Source organism: Puntigrus tetrazona, chromosome 20 (assembly GCF_018831695.1).
Source record: "Puntigrus tetrazona isolate hp1 chromosome 20, ASM1883169v1, whole genome shotgun sequence".
NCBI classification, from domain to species: Eukaryota; Metazoa; Chordata; class Actinopteri; order Cypriniformes; family Cyprinidae; genus Puntigrus; species Puntigrus tetrazona.
The window spans coordinates 14,061,755-14,079,604 of NC_056718.1; the positions used below are offsets into that span (position 1 = coordinate 14,061,755).

Below are 17,850 nucleotides of genomic sequence, written 5' to 3' on the forward strand. Positions count from 1 at the left end.
TTTCATGAAGCTTCACACACCATAGTAGTGCAGTAGATTTAAAAAAACAACTGACCCTATATCAGTACATAGAGCTAGCTGTACCTTAAATAGTTTAAGAAAATGATTTAAGACTTGTGAGTTTTGCATATGCAATGTTTCAGTTGGAATTCAATTGTGAGTGTTTCTATGCAAATTGTGTGGTTGGTGAGACCCGTGTTTCCCTCTCTCATTTCCCACTAATGGCAAAATGTTACTCACTGCTCATCTGGCACCTTGAAAGAAATCGAACAAAACACACACAACCATTATAACTCAAAACTATTTATTTCCAAGACATTAGTCACCTAATTGCAGAGTAAAGTTCATAACTACACCGGCCAAAGAATAGAAAAATAGACACTTTCCACAACTCCACAAAAGATTTTTTTTTTTTTTTTTTTTTTTGTATGTGTGCGTGTATATATACAAATATATGCACACGCACACAGTCTCAAATAGATATTTGCATGTTTTATATATATTTATAAAAAAAACTTTACATTTTACATACAACAAAACACCATATTTCTGAGGCCTGTGATCAAAGGTACCAAAAATCTTGAAAAATATCTTTTGAAGGGAAAAAAAAAAAGAAATTAAACATTATGCACACTAAGCGTTGGCTACAGTATTACAAAGAGACGGTTTAACAGAGGTTTGTAGAAAGGGCTTGCATAAGACAAAAGGGGTGTGGAGGAAGCCCAGCCTCAGGCAGGGAAGGCACTAAATCGTCTCCGTAAGAGAGATAGCACAAGAGAGAACCTGGAGATCTCGACTTAAGTCTGCAAACAACTTCCCTTGCCCCTCACACATCCAAAACACAAACCTTCAGTTCAGTTCTGCCTCGCGGCACTTTGGAGATAAATAACGCAATGCCATGCAAATATACTAAAAGGGTTAGGAATGAATGCTTAAGACAAATGACTCAGCTGTGAATCTGAATAAACAGACGTTTCAGTCAAAATAAAGCAATAGAGCCAACAGAGGGCGCTATTCCACAACAAACGTTACACATATCACCATCAAAAATTTAGTGCAATGGGTACCTTCATCTGTTCTAGCTTTGACTCCTCGGTTTCAGTATAGTAGCCAAACTCATTCCCACCCAAAACGAACCCATTATTCTTAAGCAATGAAAAATTAACATCAAACTACGTGCAGACAAGACTAAATGACGATTCAAGCTCCCCACCAGGGAGCTCAAATGCATTTCCAATTCATTTCCTAACAGTCTCTCAGGCAAGCAACCCACAAAACCCAAATGACCACAAATGGCATTTGTGATAGAAATGTATTAACTATGAGGTCAGTGTGCATCTCAAATACAAAATAATACCTTCAAACTGTGCATTGACTTTTTCAGCAATCAGAATGATCCGATCTGTGTTTTATAACATAAAATAAATGACTTCTTAGCAGTTCAAAATGGCCTGAGTATAGCAGAGGCGAAGGCGATCTAAGGAGTTTTCCTAACCTCCCCCTTAAGTTTAAGGCATGGCTGGGTCTACATGGGACTAGATCGCTGGGATCAGCATTGACGTCAAGAAATAATGTTCTCCACTGGCAGGAAAACCTCTGAGTAGCAGCAGTAGGCCTAAATATCCATCTGTCGATTTTGGGTCATGGTTACGCAGCCAGTGCGATTCGCTAGAAATGACATGACAGACCTCAGATCTCCTCTCGGCTGCCTCGAAAGGGAAGTGCTGATGCCAATTACTCAAGGATTAGAGTTACAGGTAACAGGAAAATCAGAAGTAACGTGCAACTGTTACGCAAAGACAAAACAAAACACAAAAAAACGCTTCGCTCGACAGATGACCCAATTCAAAATGACATTGGTACAGAAGGATGGAGTTACAAAGTCGCAACACTGAGAATTTAAAATTGACTGCGCTTTAGAGGAGCGCTTCAGACACATCAAAAGAAGAACGTGTGAGCTGGTGGTGAAACAAGTCGTGTGACAGGTGCATTGATACGTTGTTGTCATGCTGACGTGAAACCTGAAGGATCTACAAGGTAAAAAGACGTTTACGAGTGAAACACCTGCTCTGTGAAACAAAATATCTTTTTAAATTGCTTCACTCGTCCTCTTTCTGCTGCGGAATGAGGTCAGGGAAGGTAGGCTTAAGTAGGCTGCGATGCATTGCATTTTGAAAGAACCACAGATACTCTCATGATGTATTATCAAGTTATACGCCAATGGAAAAGCTGAACCATTTGCACCAGGGACTGAAGATCTTCATGTATCTGATAAGCCTGATGTAAAGACAACCGCAGAGCTACGTCCTTGACATTCAGAGGAGACAAACAGCCTCCTACCTATCTCAGTTTGATTCAGATGACTTCAACTCTCTGAGGAGATCACTTACACCCCAGCTAGGGTCTATGTTGGATCTATTTTTGGATCTGACCCTTCTGAAGCTTCGCGAGATGGCAAACTGGAGCTCTCCCACTCAGGGTTCATGACTCTTTCAGGCTTGACTCAGAGGTGGGCTGTAGTAGGAGTCCAGGAGGACATGTGCGATGCACTACTGTAACTGCATCAGGCAGCTAACAATTCTGAAGAACAACCAAGGGCAGATATAGAAGAACTAGTTAATTATCATGCAAGACGGCGCTGTCCTCAAATATGGCGCTGGTAAGTTTGAATAATGTGTAAATAAAAGTAGAAGAGGAACCTCACAAATATATGTGAGAGAGTGGTGAAAATCTAATTTCCTGCTGTTGTTTCTGGTCCCCCAATGATAAATGTTCAAGGCGAGGGTGAAGAGGTCTGAATAACTTCAAAAGAATATAAAAGAAGGAAAATTGAATCGACTGAAATATGTTAAGAGAAGTTGGTCAGAGGTAGAGAGTCTCTGCCACAGAAGACCTTCTGCGATTTGAGATGGAAAACTGCGTAACCCGAGGTAAGGTCTTAAGGCCGTAACTACAGATACAGCAGTACTAACCCTACATCAACTCGTAAGGCCATCTCTGTAAGTCAAAGTGCCTGGGGAGAGATCGATGAAATCAATCGATGATAAATGTTCCTTCGATGGTCACAGTCACCAAAGAGTCTTGAGTAACAAACATGAATCTCAACCTAATGGTTTCAGTTTAACTTGCCAGGAGGCAAAGAAACCTGTTAGATAAGATAAAACGCTTCCAAGATTCACCGAGCAACACAAACATCCTCCAAAACTCATCTTTGGTCTAACTGTGGGTTTTTAAGAGTCAAAAAAAAAAAAAAAAAAAAAAATGGAATACATAAAATCTGATCGACCATCCAACTGAAACTCAAGCCTTTTACCAGCGTATCAACTGTCTGAGCACTTTTATCTAACGAAATGACATTCTTAGTATTTCTCACATCGTTGTGCTTTCAACCAATAAAACGCTTCTTGTGCTCCAAAGAAAGAAGCACTTAAAGTGAAGAATGTGGGATGGATACAGCTGAGAATCGTTTGGATATTCAACAGAGGTCCCATCCGATCTAATACAACATGAGATTCTTATATAATATTTGAGAGCATGTGAGAAGAATACAGTACCATCATCGCTTGTGGAGAAAGGCTACTGTTGATTATCTTAAAGGGATAGTTCACATAAAATGCAAATTCAATCATCATTTACTATCCCTGTTGTTGGTTCAAATTTGAACGATATTTTCTTTCTGAAGAACACAAACAGAACACAAAGTCACATTATTCAAAACTATGTTTTGAATAATGTGTCTTTGTTTTCTCATTTTTTTGGTCCATACAGTGAAAGTCAAATGTTGATGTTGTCAGACCTCACAGACTTTGATTGTATGAACAAAAACAGTTCAAAATATCTCGGTCTGTGTTCCACAGAGAGAGTAAACAACGTGACGTTGAGTAAATGAGGACACAATTTGCATTTCTGAGTGAACTAGCCTGCATATTTGCTGTGTCAGTATTGTCTGACAAAGGTTCTTATTGTGAGGAGAAAAAAGCGAAATTAATATTTAAAATGAGCAAGCTGCATAATTGCAGTTATTTAAGAATACAGGTATTTCGGATGCTAAAAAAAACAAGCTTAAAATAAGTCACTTCATCTATAGGTAGGGTGTGCAGCAGTGTGTATGATACTGTTTCTTAAAGTGTTGTGTAACAATTCAAAAGTAAATGCTTGTGTCTAAATCCATGACACTTTCAAGAATTCTTTTTTTTTTTTTTTTTTTTTTTTTTTTTGCAAAGCCTGTTCATGACATCATAATTGTTGGTCATCTGCTGACAGAACTAGCACAGAAAAGCTAATGAACTCCTGCCCAAGGACTGCTGCCGTCCTACTGAAGTAGAGGACTGAGGATGTGGCGTGAGGTTGGTTTGGTTGAGCGTCCTGTGGAGTTCTGGAGAACGTGGCTGATAATGATCAACCCATATTTCCCGTCTCTCAGGAATGCCACCAACTGCAGTCTTGGAATGAGAATCTGAATGCAAAAGAGGATGCCAAATTTTTGTTTGCGAGAACAGATAGTTTTTTAAAGTTAAATATGCTGAAATGAATCTGCAGATCTGAGTTGTGAAACGCTAAAACAAAGCCCCATTCACATTTAATGGTGCATCTGTGCCATTGTTATGCCTGATAAGTTGCCTCATAGGAGACAGGGGATTTCATTTGTTTTCCCTTTTATGTTCCACCTCGGCTCTTAAATTGCACAGGCTAATGTAAAAGCCGGCGTATGCGGCAGATTACATGAGCTATTACTGCCACTCTGCCCTCAAAAGAAGAAGGAGCCCTTTGTCAAGGACTAGACAAAGTAATGAGTTTTGCCTTCATATTTTTTCAATTTACTCCTAAGAAACGAAATCTGTGCATATAGATGAATGTATACATTTCCAGTCATCATAGTCTGTTCGGGGAAAATAAAAGTAAAAGAAATATACTGTGATACCTGTACATTAATATCCTCTACATGAATCTCTCAGATTAAACTATTTTGCATTTTCGACCTCTTTTTCAGGGTGCACACAACCAAACCAAGCTCTCCTCACTGGGTTTCAAACCTTTCCAGAGCAGTTTACACAACATCTCCCTTTATCCTTCAGAAAAGCAGCCACTCGCGCAGCTTATGGGCGTTCATCACTTCAAGATACTGTCGGCCCTCAAAAGAACACAAAGTGCAGGACTGCTGGTGCCTCACCTGTTAGCTTACACTTAGCATTTAAATCAGTCCTCAGTCTTTTTAATCAGGGGTCAGAGAGCAGACTTCCTGTAGTACCCCTCGGGTTTGCTGGGCGACCTGCGGTCTCGGGCACCCAAACCTCCCTCATCCCCAGACCCAACGTTCGCCCCTAAGCCCAGCCCCATTCCTTCTGGAGCAGGCCGACGGCCCGTGGGCCATTCCTCATACTGTTCTGTGGAGGGCCCAAGCCCACAGGTGAGGTCCGTCTCGTTCATGGGCCATGATCTCTGCATGGCTTGTGCAACGCCCCCTTGTGAGACGATTGCCAAGTCTAGTCTCTGCGGAGGCTGTTCCAGCACATCCAGGCGGAGCGATTCTGAAGCCTCGGAGTAGGACGGAGGAGGCGCTCCACCTGCCTGACGGCCGTGGATATAGAGGTCTGGTCCACTGTAGGGAGGCACGTGACGGCCTGGGAACTCGTAGAGATCTGGAAAGTCAGGCTGCGGGCCCTCGGGCTTGGGTTCGGCTGCGTGCCGCTTGCGGGAGGAGTGTGGGTGACGACTGGAGTAGCTGTGGGACATGGGAGGAGCTGTAGAAAGGTGAGGGTGGGCTTCGTGACTCTCCACCTCCATGGAGACCTCTGGAAGGCGCCGCTCCTTCAGGCTCATTGCTGAAACACCCATGGCGATGTCTGGCATGAACTCGTTGATAACAGGCTCCATGTTCTGCAGGAATAAATTAGAGGACATACATTAGCAAAGCTCAAAATGGAAACCCATTTTTCATAGTGTACGTTAAAATGCTATAATGCCTGAATTCACTTGAATTTATTCAAACAAAATATCACAGAATAGCTTCTCACTGCAGTTCTAACCAAAGGACACACAAATCTTGGGTATAAAACACCTACTTACACAAAATAAATGTAAAAGATAACTGAAAATAATAATAATGGGGCTAGATGATTAATAGAAATCGAAAAACATAAAAACATGAATGGGTGTGTATTTATATATATACGGTACACATAATAAATGTACACAGCACAGACCTACTATGTAAACAAAACGTTTGGGTGTGATTAATCGTTTGACAGCATCAACAGAAATTGAATTAAAAACAATTCAAGTCCCCAAACTAATAATTTTCCCATGTCAGTTATTTAATGCTGTTGATATTTATGTTTAAAAACATACTACCCTATTTTTATTTTTTTTGCAGTGTCTCACACGAGTGGTGTGTTAAAAGAATTTAAACTTTTAACACAGTGCCACTCAATGCATTTCAATGGTCATCAGCATTGTAAAGTTTTTTTTTTTAAAACATTTACAGCACATCTTTGTCTTGTATCACCTTTGCATCAAATTACAAAATAAACCAGTTAACGGTAATGTGTTTCTTCTATGGCAGGGACTATCATGAAGTTTTTCTTTTGCTATTTGAGCAAATGAAAATGAAAAATATTTTAGTGGTACCCTCTCATTCACTGCTCTCAAAGTTAACCTACTATGACATCAAAAAGGATCAGAAAAATCAAAAGCTCGGCAGTGGGGCATGCACTATGAGCTTTTTAACAGCGAAAGGTTGGCATTGCAAATTTTGTATTTGATAGCAACTTAGTGGAGTAGGTATACTCCACTATGTATATTTTTTGTCTACTTTTGACATGGCAATATTCATTTATTTTGTTTGCTTAATATATGCAAGGGATAATGAATGGCTAGCTGTTGATTATTCCTGCTTATTCCATGGTCATTTGCCAAGGTATAGACAAGTTAAAACTAGCAGCTCTTTGCAGTGCAATATTTGATGGTTATTTCAGCTAAAATTGTCTAAAACATATCAGATGTAGAGATGAAATAGTGAGGTAAGATCACATTGAATGAATGAATGATTTATATTGTTTATTCAAATTAATTCTCGATTGAGAGAAAGATGGACGCAACTGAGTGTGTGTTACCTGCGTCTGTGCAACTCTCTACAATCAAGCTGTGTTTAGTTACTTTAAAAATAAAAAAGTTTACCACCTCGTTGCTGAGAAATATAATGTAGCGATCTAGCACCTTTAGGCTATTTTATTAATAATAGTCACAGGGCATTGTTGACAATTTGTGTTTGTTTGTTTGTGTGTGTGTGTGCGTGCGTGTGTGTGCGTGCGCAGGGCACTCTCTCTTCTCTCTGTGTGTGTGTGTGTGGGTTAGTGTGCATCAGTTAAAAGCAGCACATTTATGTAAAATGTAAAAACTGAAATGGAACTAACTGGGCATTAAATGGTTTTGCTGCATACCTGCCAGCCAATCAGAATAGAGTATCCAGACAGACCATGGAATAATATATAGTATGTTATAATATGTAATATTTATAACATAATAACCGTAAATAGTTTTTCGTTCCGTCATTTTACAGACATTTTTCCCTAGAAAAAAAAAAATCCCACCTTTAATGGTTGAGTATAAACCTTTAACGAACTGTAAGTGCAATAAAATAAAATAATTGGTTCATTAAATCATAATTGAGGTAAAATGTTTGATTAATTTAGATTTTCAGTCATATCATCCAGCCCTATTCATTATAAATATTGGTATTAATCACCATTTGCTTGTCAGGATGAAGATTTCTCCCCCCCTGTGCAGTAGTGCAGTCTGGGGGCAGGGGCTTGGCTCCTGGCGGGTAGACTGGGCTGCCCATCTTGGAAGAAGGCTGCCTGTGAAGGAGTGCATGATTGCAGGGGTAGGAGAAAGATCTGGAGGGTGGTTGGGTGGGGACCCGAGGCCTCCAGCCTGTTTTATACTGCAGCTGGCTATGGCCCGGGGTGGTCGGGGGATGATAGGGTGGAGGAGGAGGTGGCAGGGGGGGGTGGAAGCCCACCAGAGCCTCCAGGTCAGTGAACATGCTCTCCACAGCTGGTGTACTGTTGACCCGGCAGCGACCTGACTGGCGCAAGGCCAGGACGGGACTCTCGTCTCCAAAACGCTCCTCGGGAAAGAATTTGTGCGGATTCTGAAACACAGCACATGTAACTGTGAGGGCAATGTTTGTGCTAGACATGCTTCAAAAATGAGACTTAATAGGCTGTCTGGTATGCTGAAGAGGGTTTGACTCGTTCCAAGCTATCCAGCGTAGGTTCACTGGTCACTTAATGGTGAGAAAAAAGACACCACAGCAGTTTAAGAGCTCAGGGCACTGGAGACATTTTCTAGTCAAAACAACAAGATGCACATGAAGTACATGAATGCAGTGGTACCCATCCAAAATGTGTCAGATTGCAAGTACACAGCATTCTCAGTAAATTACAGTTAACATTATTGTAAAAGATTTTTTTTTTCCTTGTTAAGTGAGAAGTTTGTTTTGGTATGCAATAATTATAACAGAAATGTGTATATTCCTGCAATCACAAAAATAAATACTTTTAATTAATATGGGTCAAAAAGTACAAGGGTTTAAGGATAAAAACAACAACTGTAATTCAATATGTGATTTTATGACATTAAAAGCATTAAAAGACGAATTGGGTTAACCTAGATTTTGCCCATTTGTCAGTAAGAATTAAAAATGTAAAATTTAACATGCTCCCTTATTTCATGCTTATTCTGACTTCTACATATTAAAATATGTAAAAGAATAAGCATATAGACACACACTTTATACATTATATAACATAATACTAATAATTAAGGTTAATATTTTTATTTGTACAAATAAATGCAGCCTTGCTGAAGAATTACAGACCACACTTCTTTATGATAGTATATATATAATACACACATATTTATGCATTAAAGAAGTGTTCAAATCTGAAAAACAAAATGCTCCTTTTTTATTTGAACAAAATCAGCATGAGTGCCTGCAATCACTGGAAAATAAATTGTATTCATCAGAGGCCGGGCTAATACTAAATGACAGGCGAGTCAGAGAGATATTCATGGTAGCCATAGCAACACATGTCAGTCTCCACGCAAACAGGATGTGCTGGGTTACCTGTAGGAGTTCTGCAGCCCCATCAGGTAGGCCAAACTCTCTGAGCACACGGATCTGCAGCTCGTAGCTGACTGTGGCACCCTCACCACAATTCAGAGCATACGCTCTCTGCACCTGGTCTGTGTGACGCAGCTCCTGCAGCCTACGGATCATTTCCTTCACTACTGCCAACCTGGGCACTGAAAGACCGGGTGATAAAAGAAAAACAGACGACTTATTTAATGTTCAAATACAAGTGAAGATGCTCATCAGTTAACAACATTACACAGCAGATAAACAACATGAATACAAGATGGGCATATAAGACATAAAAAAACAAAAAGAGGTTTTTTTTTGTTTGTTTTTTTTTTTTTAATGGGTGTTGAATTGTTTTATATAACACCCACAGGACCACAAAGCTTGCCAAGATACAAAGCCAATTTCCCACTCACATTATATATACCTAAAAAAACCACTGAATTGCTTCTCGCAAAAGAATAGCAAAATTAACTTAAGAAAACAACTTCTCACGGTTTGATTTATGGCATTCAAGACTACATCTAGATTAGGACATGATCTACTTGGCCTTTGTGAATTAAACCGCAATCTCTTGATAAAACGAGTCACCACGATCATGCATAATTGAGTATTTTATACAGATATATAGTGGCTAGTTCCGAAGACTGGCTGAAACAATGCATCATTACAAGGTATGAATGAGTGCTTAACCCACCTGGTATTTCATTAGCAACCACAGACGGTGGAGCTGTCTGGCTGCCAGCCATTTGCTGGTGGTTGATCATGTGACAACACTGGGGGACGGCATTGTTTACCATGTACAGTGTGTCAGGTACATTGGACATACGAACCATGCGAAGCCTAACCAGGTCAGTCTGCTCAACCATCATCTCCTCCAAAACCGCCTGGAGGAAAATGCAAAGTTTTAAGGATGCCACATAGTGCAGCTATAAAATACAAACATTTTATTATAAGGCTATCTAACAAACTGCCTTCCTGAAAAGATTTGATTTATAATCTACAATAAAAATGAAATTCTATATTTTTTACATTTAAAAAAAATTATGTAATCAAGTATTATTAATGTTGTATTTAATTAATGAAATAACAATTAGGTGTACCATTTAATTGCTTTTAACTTTTAGTGACCTCTTCTGCCTCCACTAGTTCATCGTAACGTTACAGTTAACCACCCTGTTGTATGTGAGGTGAGGAAGTGTATCCTACCTTGGCCTCCTCCACATAAGGAGAGAATAACCGTGGGCGGACATAAATGCCAGCACTCTTCTGCCGGAGCCAGGCGTTGGCTTTGCCTCCCTCCGCTGTGGGCAGCATGTCAGAGGGAGGGGTGCTGATCAGACCCCTCTTCATCTGTTAAAAGCAGAATAAAAGTCTTTACTTGAAGAGAGCGGTCAAGAAGAACGATGGAAACATGATGTAATTTGCTGGAGCGTTAGCACATTGGGATATCTGTTTTCTTACTCTCTAGCAAATTACATCCTGAGCAGTACTGAGAAGCAGAGTATGGACTCATTCATACATCAATTAGTATCACCATTTTTTGACATTTTTATTCAGCGTGCGCTTTATAGAAAACAAAAATAAGTTACTCATGACTAATTTCTGTGCATTTGACAGACTAAAGAGAAATGTTGGAAAGGCTGCTTACAAAAATGTAAGGGGCTATTCTATTTAAAATGTAATAAGTAGTGTAACTATTTCTATTACTTAATGTATTTGATTACATTTGATTAACATTTCTAAGGAATGTTTTCAACTGTCATTTCTTGTACATTTAGACATTTAAGCAGGGTTAACCTTACGGTCAGACTTTCAAATTGCTTCATAACTTGAATTTAAAATGTAATTTATTCCTGTGATGGCAAAGCTGTATTTTCAGCAGCCATTACTCCAGTATCAGTGTCACATGATCAAAAACCATTTTAATACGGTTAAAACATTTAAAGCTAAAATATTTTTACCCCCAAAAAAGTACTACAGACCCAAAATATTTCAAAAGAACTGTAAACTTCAATTAAGCGAAGCTTAAAAGCTTAAAAATGGAGCTAAAATGCAATTCTGTGTGTGGTTAAAATCTAGCATTACTTTGTCATTAGTGTCCCTTAATGCTCTGGTTTAAACTGTATAAACCAAAAGACATACACATTAACAGAAGATACACAAAACACACTCACAGTGTCAGAGAGGACCTCACTGTTGGTTGGTAATATGTGCTCAGTTCTGACGAAAGGCAGCAGTGGAGAGAGAATCTCTTTAAGCTCTTCCAGGTCCAGATCCCTTCTTTTCACGCCACGTTTATTCACACTATGTGCAGTACCACTTAACAGGTTAGGCTCTGGGGAACACACAAAACACACAGTTTGAAACACACACACTCAAACAGCACATTGAGTTGGAGGAAATGGTGGCCCAACTTTTCTAGCCCACAATATAGATTAGGCAAAGATGGGTGGGAGGGTGTGTGCTTCCAGAGGATTAGCGGTATCGCCATGCAGCTCCACTGACTGCAGCCGTGCCCTTGAGCGAGGAATTTAAGCTCCTCTGCTCTGAGGATGCTGCACTGCATTGAACCCTGAATTACTATCTACACCTCAGACAGCAAATCAGTATCATGTATAAAGAAGCGTGTTAATGACAACATGAAGGTGAATTGGTGCATTGCTGTTTCCCTTTGGAATGTGTTCTGGGAGAAAAGCAATCAGAGATCGTGTTTGCGGTTTGGCCCCAGCTATAAACGTTCGAGATAGTGTTAGTCTGGGTATATTTGATTCTGTAGGGTACACAGAGCAATTGCAGACCCAGGTCTGGAGCCGCTAGCCATATGCTACGCTTCTGTATCGCAGAGCACTTGGCCTGATTTCTCAGAGCTGAGCCAGTCAGAGTCATTACTAGACATTAGGAGGATTGGGGAATAAATCATTAGAATGGCATAGTTCAAACCACCATCTCAAGCAAGAGGTGGAAACAGGGACAAATTCAGCAGCACAGAAAGAAAAGTTCAGCTTAGAGAAAGGTATATGTGTGTGTGTGTGTGTGTGTGTGTGTGTGTGTGTAATGGAGGAATAGTTCAGGCAAAAATTTGAATCCTAATATAACTTTGTCATCGTCATGTCATTTCAAACCTGTATGACTTTTTTTAACCAGTGTAACCGTTTTCATAAATGATTTTGTTGAGAAGCATATCAATATATTAAAATGATTTCTGAAGGCTCATGTGACATTGAAGGCTGGAGTAAAGGACGCTGAAATTTCAAATTTGCAATCACAAGAATAAAATTACAATTTAAAAATATTCAAATTACAAAACATTTTAAACTGTAGTAATGTTTCACAATATTACTGTCTTTGCAGTCTTCTTAAACAAACAAACAAACAAAAAAAGTAAATCTAATTATCTTATTGAAACCAGTAAGGTAGTGTATATAAACACTTTTTTAGCTTTTTGGAAAAAAGTCTGCAACAGAATAAGGGTGAGTAAATAAATGACAGACTTTTCTGTTTTGGATGAACTATTCCTTTAATGTGTATCTAGGAACATAACAGTGTCTGTGTGTCATACCTCTATCGGCCATCCTCTTGATGAGCTGGTGTTCGCCCCACTTTACAACATACTTGAGGATGTCCTGTTCACTGGCCTGTGAAGAGGGGAGAAGAACAGTACCGGTTTGTGTTACTGAATTTAGTCAGTGCTGCAAGGCTGCTGTATGCAACGGAACGATATCGAAGGAAAAAACACGATATACAAAACCAATGTATTTCATAGCAGCAGGTCCTGCAGGTACAAAGTAAAACCTGAGGAAAATGATTTCTCTACTATCTTATCTCTTACTGAGAATATTGCACAGCCAAAACCTCGTTTCATTCATCGTCTGAAGCTGATCCAGGTTTAATGGACATAGATTAACCCTCAGACAAAATTACATTTTTAATAACAGGTGGCCACACTTTCTTAAATTTTATTTTTGGGCTTTTTGCCTTTTTACACTGCAGCAGCAGAGTGCAGACTGGAAATTAGGAGAGAGAGAGAGACAGAGTGTGAATGGGAAGTAGACAAGACCTACAGAAAATGTGTGTCTTAACCAAGTGTTAAAAAAATTATTCTGAACCATTTGTTTACTTATTGAAAATGAATGTCAATAAACAAGCTATACTCATGCTCTAGACAATATTGAACTGAGCATAACTAAAAAAATAAGTCTATTATTCATTAGACTTTGCAATGACTTAAGAATATTAGTTTGTTTGCACAAGCTTAAAATTCACTGATATTTGCAGCTTTGAATCAAACAATTTAGGGACCTATTTGTTTGTATTAAAATAACATTTTTATAGTGTCAAAATAATTCTAGTCTCTGTTTATATGCGTTTAAAAATTCTCAGTCACGCCACGGTTAAGTTCATTTCAACAGGTTTGACCCAGCCTAGAGTTAACAAAGACTTGTTAACGCTGAACAGCTAGCACACAGGAGTGTGAAGGCGCTAACAGACTTCTGTGTGCCAGGCCAAATCCCAGATGGGGTTACAGCTCTCTATAAAAGCTCACAGAGGAGACTTAAAGGGGTCATCTGATACAGCTGACTCATTTGTCTAAAAACAAAAGCAGGTGACCTTTAAGAGAAGGGAGCCCTGATCAACAGAGATCGATAAACAGACTGATACTGATACTCTGCTGCCTGATACAGATAGGCCTGAAGCCCTGCAATGACTTGTGGACTGAAATAAATAAATTTCCCAATAGTGCAATATGATTCAGTTACCCTGAATTACCCCTGTATGTTTCAAGAGAGAAAATAAGCTCGACCTTGAAGTAACAGCACAAAAATGACGTGTAACAGATCTTACAAGCTGGTTGTTATAAATACTGAGCTAGAAAATAAATTCAATCGTTTTTTTTTTGCACACATGAACATATTTTGTCTGAGGATACAATAACATGTCTTATGTGAACAACCCCCTTACTGTTCACAATTAGTTAGTTAAATTTTTTCACATATCTAGCGAGATTTAAGACATCTCTATTTACAGTGCAGATTATCTGACTCGTAACCAGCTCTCCTAAATTGCAAAATCTTAAACTAGATAGTGGTAAAATCCAAAGAGTACTCAAGGTGAATTGGTGTAGGTCATCACCTGCAGGTAATCGGACTGAATGGCCGCCAGCAGGTGCTCCTTGCTAAGCTCGTAGAGGACGTCGGAGGTCATGACCTGGCTGAACTCCTCGCACAGGAAGTGCATGGCCTGCCGATGAACCCATTTGGAGCCGTATGGCTGCGAGCTCCACTTCAGGATGGCCACCACAGAGTCCAGAGAGATGCTGTCTGCCACAATGTCTTCACAGCCTAAGACCAATAAACAATGACATCACATTTTATATAGTCATAAACAGGGCTTCGGCTGCTCTTATAACATACAAATCTGTGTCCAAATGCATTTAATCAAGATTTTAAAACAAAAACGTGTGTGGTCCTTTGCCTCCAACTGCCCTCTACACCGTTTTATCCATTTCTAAAATCCCTTTCTCCTCACTGTGACTGTACCAACACATTTTTAAAGTTAAAAGAATTCACACCAGGAATATATTGTACCACAATATATGCAGATATGTCTTAAATATTAATGAAAATGTATGCATTTAAATGTCACTGTGGGAAAAGATGAATAATTTACCCAATTATTCAAGACGAAAACACTGCTTTATGCTGCTTCAAACTGTGCCTTGAATTACTGATTTGATCTGTTTTGTCTCTTCTATTCAATTCTTTTGGTCTCCTTTTGCAGTCATCAAAGACCGAATGTCAAAAGAGAGGCATTCAGTGCAGTTTAATCAGTAAATGCCACTGTTTTTTTTTTTTCCTCCTGTGCTTGATACAAAGACCCCTGGAGCAGGGGAGAATTTCAACCTCAAAAGCAATCCAAGCCAAGTATCTCTAGAGAGCAAGCTTGGTTTTCCCTTTTTAGCAGGCATTATGAGAAATTCAGTTCCAACAATAGTTTGCATACAGAAATGTACAACTTTATTGTAATCACACGAATTAAATTCAAAACCATAAAGACTTTTTCAAAGAATATTAGAAAGCTTTCAGAAGGATCACGTGACACTAGAGTAATGGCTTCTGAAAAGCTTTGCCACGACAGGAATAAATTACATTTTAAAATATTATAAAACAGTTATTTTAAATTCTAATAATATTTTACTGAATATTAGATTGAATAAATGTCGCTTTGGTGATGGCATTATATAAAAATATCACTGTGAACAATTTACATTATAATTTGTGTTCCTCGCACTATCATATTTTGATTACTTTATAATCATTATGCAGCTATAAAGCTATGGAAAAAGCAGCTTAGATATTCTAATAATTAATTTCAAGCTTAACAGAGAAAAACAACACATTGATAGAATGATAGTAAGTTAAATCACACTAAACACTATTTTCTATACTATGGAAGTCAATGGGGACCAGCTTCTATTAGGTTACCAACATTCTTCAAAATCTCTTCTTTTGAAGAATGAAGTGCAAGAAACTCATACAGGTTTGGAACAACTGAAGGGTGAGAAAATGATAAGAGGATTTAGATTTATGGGTGAGCTATCTCTTTAAGTGTTCAGGCACACTGTGCTGATCAGTACCATTAAATATTCAACTAGAAGGGAGCCTGCGTCAGAGCAGATGCCTCTCTCAACACTCTGGAGACAGTATTACGTTGCCGAATGACATGTTTTCTAAGTAAATAAGCTTTTCTTCAAGACTCATAAGGGTGACCTTGAAGATGTTAAGGATCTGAGGACATCAAATAAAGACAACAAGCATTCTTAGTCTCTCTCATGCCATAACCCCTGACCCATCCAAAACCACGACTTTGACCTTTTTGCTGACCTTACCATAGAATAACCATAAAATTACCTTGTAGTGTATATAAAAAGCATTTCAAAATGTTTTATATACCCCAAAAGACATAATTTAATGCATTTGTGAAGAATCAATAATCACTCACAATTGTACTGTTTTACTGAATATCAGCCATGACTGCCCGCAGCCTTGTGCCAATTCATAACCACACCGATATTCAGAACAAGTGTGTGATATTGCTTACATAGCCTTCTACACCTTATCTTACTGCCTGCAAAGCGCTAAGGTGTATTGTTTAAACCTGAGATCTAATGACAATGTTTCCCTTTTAGGATGGGCACCATACAGCCTGAGGATGGCAGTCTCCAGCCTGGAGCACACAGAAGATTAAAAGCAGCACTGCATCTGTTTCGCTGCATGACTAGAAACCATTTAGCATGCAGAAGCAAAGCAGTGCAGAATTCCCTAATAAACCCGTCCCAGTTAATTATAATCTCTAGTCGCAGAGCCATAAACTTGTCATTTTCAAAAAAAAAAAAAAAAAAAAAAAAAAAAAAAAAAAAAGGATCATATTAGCCTCTAGGGAGTGTGTCAGCCAGCATCGAAAAATCTCATCATTCTTTATTGACTTTGTAATCAATGTGTAGATTGTTCACGTTGGGCATGAATGCAGAGCAACAAATCGATGCGAGTTAATGAAAGTTAATGATTAGGTGTGAGTTGAATTCAAACCGCAAGAACGACAAAAAAAAAAAACTTTCACCAAGGAGTTAATAATTACTCAAACATGAGACGAGTGTCCTAACATGATACCAGAAACGAAAGTCTGCAAAACAAAAGCAACATGGCAGGAAGATTTTGCACAGTGTTGCAGTGTTTTCCCACTCAAAAGCACTTGAATGCCAAGTGCAGAAAATTTGATGGTAATGAGTCCAGAGCAAACACCGCAGATTTCATCAGTACTTCGATGTTACTTTTGTGGACTCTGTATCTCCTTACCATCTGTAAACACGGGAAGTGCAGACAAACAGTTGTTTTTAAACAGGATCTCAATGTTTGTGTTTCACATTGGGGATAAAAACCATCTATTCAAATTAAAGAGACAAAATCTGCATTTACACTCTGCTGCTGAAATTTAAATGAAATTTAATAGAGGTTTATTAAGAAATGTGAGCTCCTACAGGGTGGGCTCTGCTTTATGCAAAAAAACAAGATGCAACAGAAAAGTGTTGGTGGGTGTGGATATCTGTGTTCTGATTGGTCACTTCTTGTTGCGGATTACTTGTCTCAAAGCACAGATGTACTCCTCAGCAGTTAGTGTGGCCTCCTTATTAGTGGTTTGATCTTATGCCCAAATTCACGGTGTTCCAAAACCTAGAGAGTTCCCTATGGAGGCAAATTTGAGACATCACAGTCACACTCCTGATGCAAAGATTAATTATGCTTCACTATTTAATACCAAACGTGATCAATAAAAAAAAAAAGGTATAATCTAATTAAATTATACAGCTGTATGTAACTTACAAAAAAACCCCTTCACATCACAGTTCCCTAATGAGGTAAGAAGTCCGCTTAAAGGAACAAGCACATTTTTGAAATATGCTAATTTAACAAAATCCCCTCCTTCAGTTAAACGGTGTTTGTTAAACAGTGTCCATTTAGCTGATCTCCGGGTCTGGCAGAACACTTTTAGCTTAGCATAGCTCATTGAATATGATTATAGACCATTAGCATCTTGCTCAAAAATGACCAAAGCGTTTCAATATTTTTCCAGTTTAAAACTTTTCTGTAGTCCAATTATGTATTAAGTTAGGAAGTATACTCTCATTACTAAGGAAGTTTGCTGCC

General features: G+C 38.8%; 1 protein-coding gene across 2 annotated transcripts in view; it reads right to left on the bottom strand.

The window, feature by feature from the left end:
* Positions 1-287: 287 nt before the first annotated feature.
* The window catches only part of btbd7 (BTB (POZ) domain containing 7), a 44,724-nt gene continuing 27,161 nt past the window's right edge, over positions 288-17,850 (bottom strand). For both annotated transcript variants that reach the window (XM_043219180.1, XM_043219181.1), the window contains 8 exons: positions 14,279-14,487; positions 12,708-12,783; positions 11,323-11,483; positions 10,355-10,498; positions 9,843-10,032; positions 9,131-9,309; positions 7,745-8,152; positions 288-5,877 (listed from right to left, as the gene is read on the bottom strand). In XM_043219180.1, the coding sequence (XP_043075115.1) occupies positions 5,224-5,877; positions 7,745-8,152; positions 9,131-9,309; positions 9,843-10,032; positions 10,355-10,498; positions 11,323-11,483; positions 12,708-12,783; positions 14,279-14,487 (2,021 nt within the window). In that variant the 3' untranslated portion in view covers positions 288-5,223. The remainder of the gene's footprint in view (positions 5,878-7,744; positions 8,153-9,130; positions 9,310-9,842; positions 10,033-10,354; positions 10,499-11,322; positions 11,484-12,707; positions 12,784-14,278; positions 14,488-17,850) is intronic.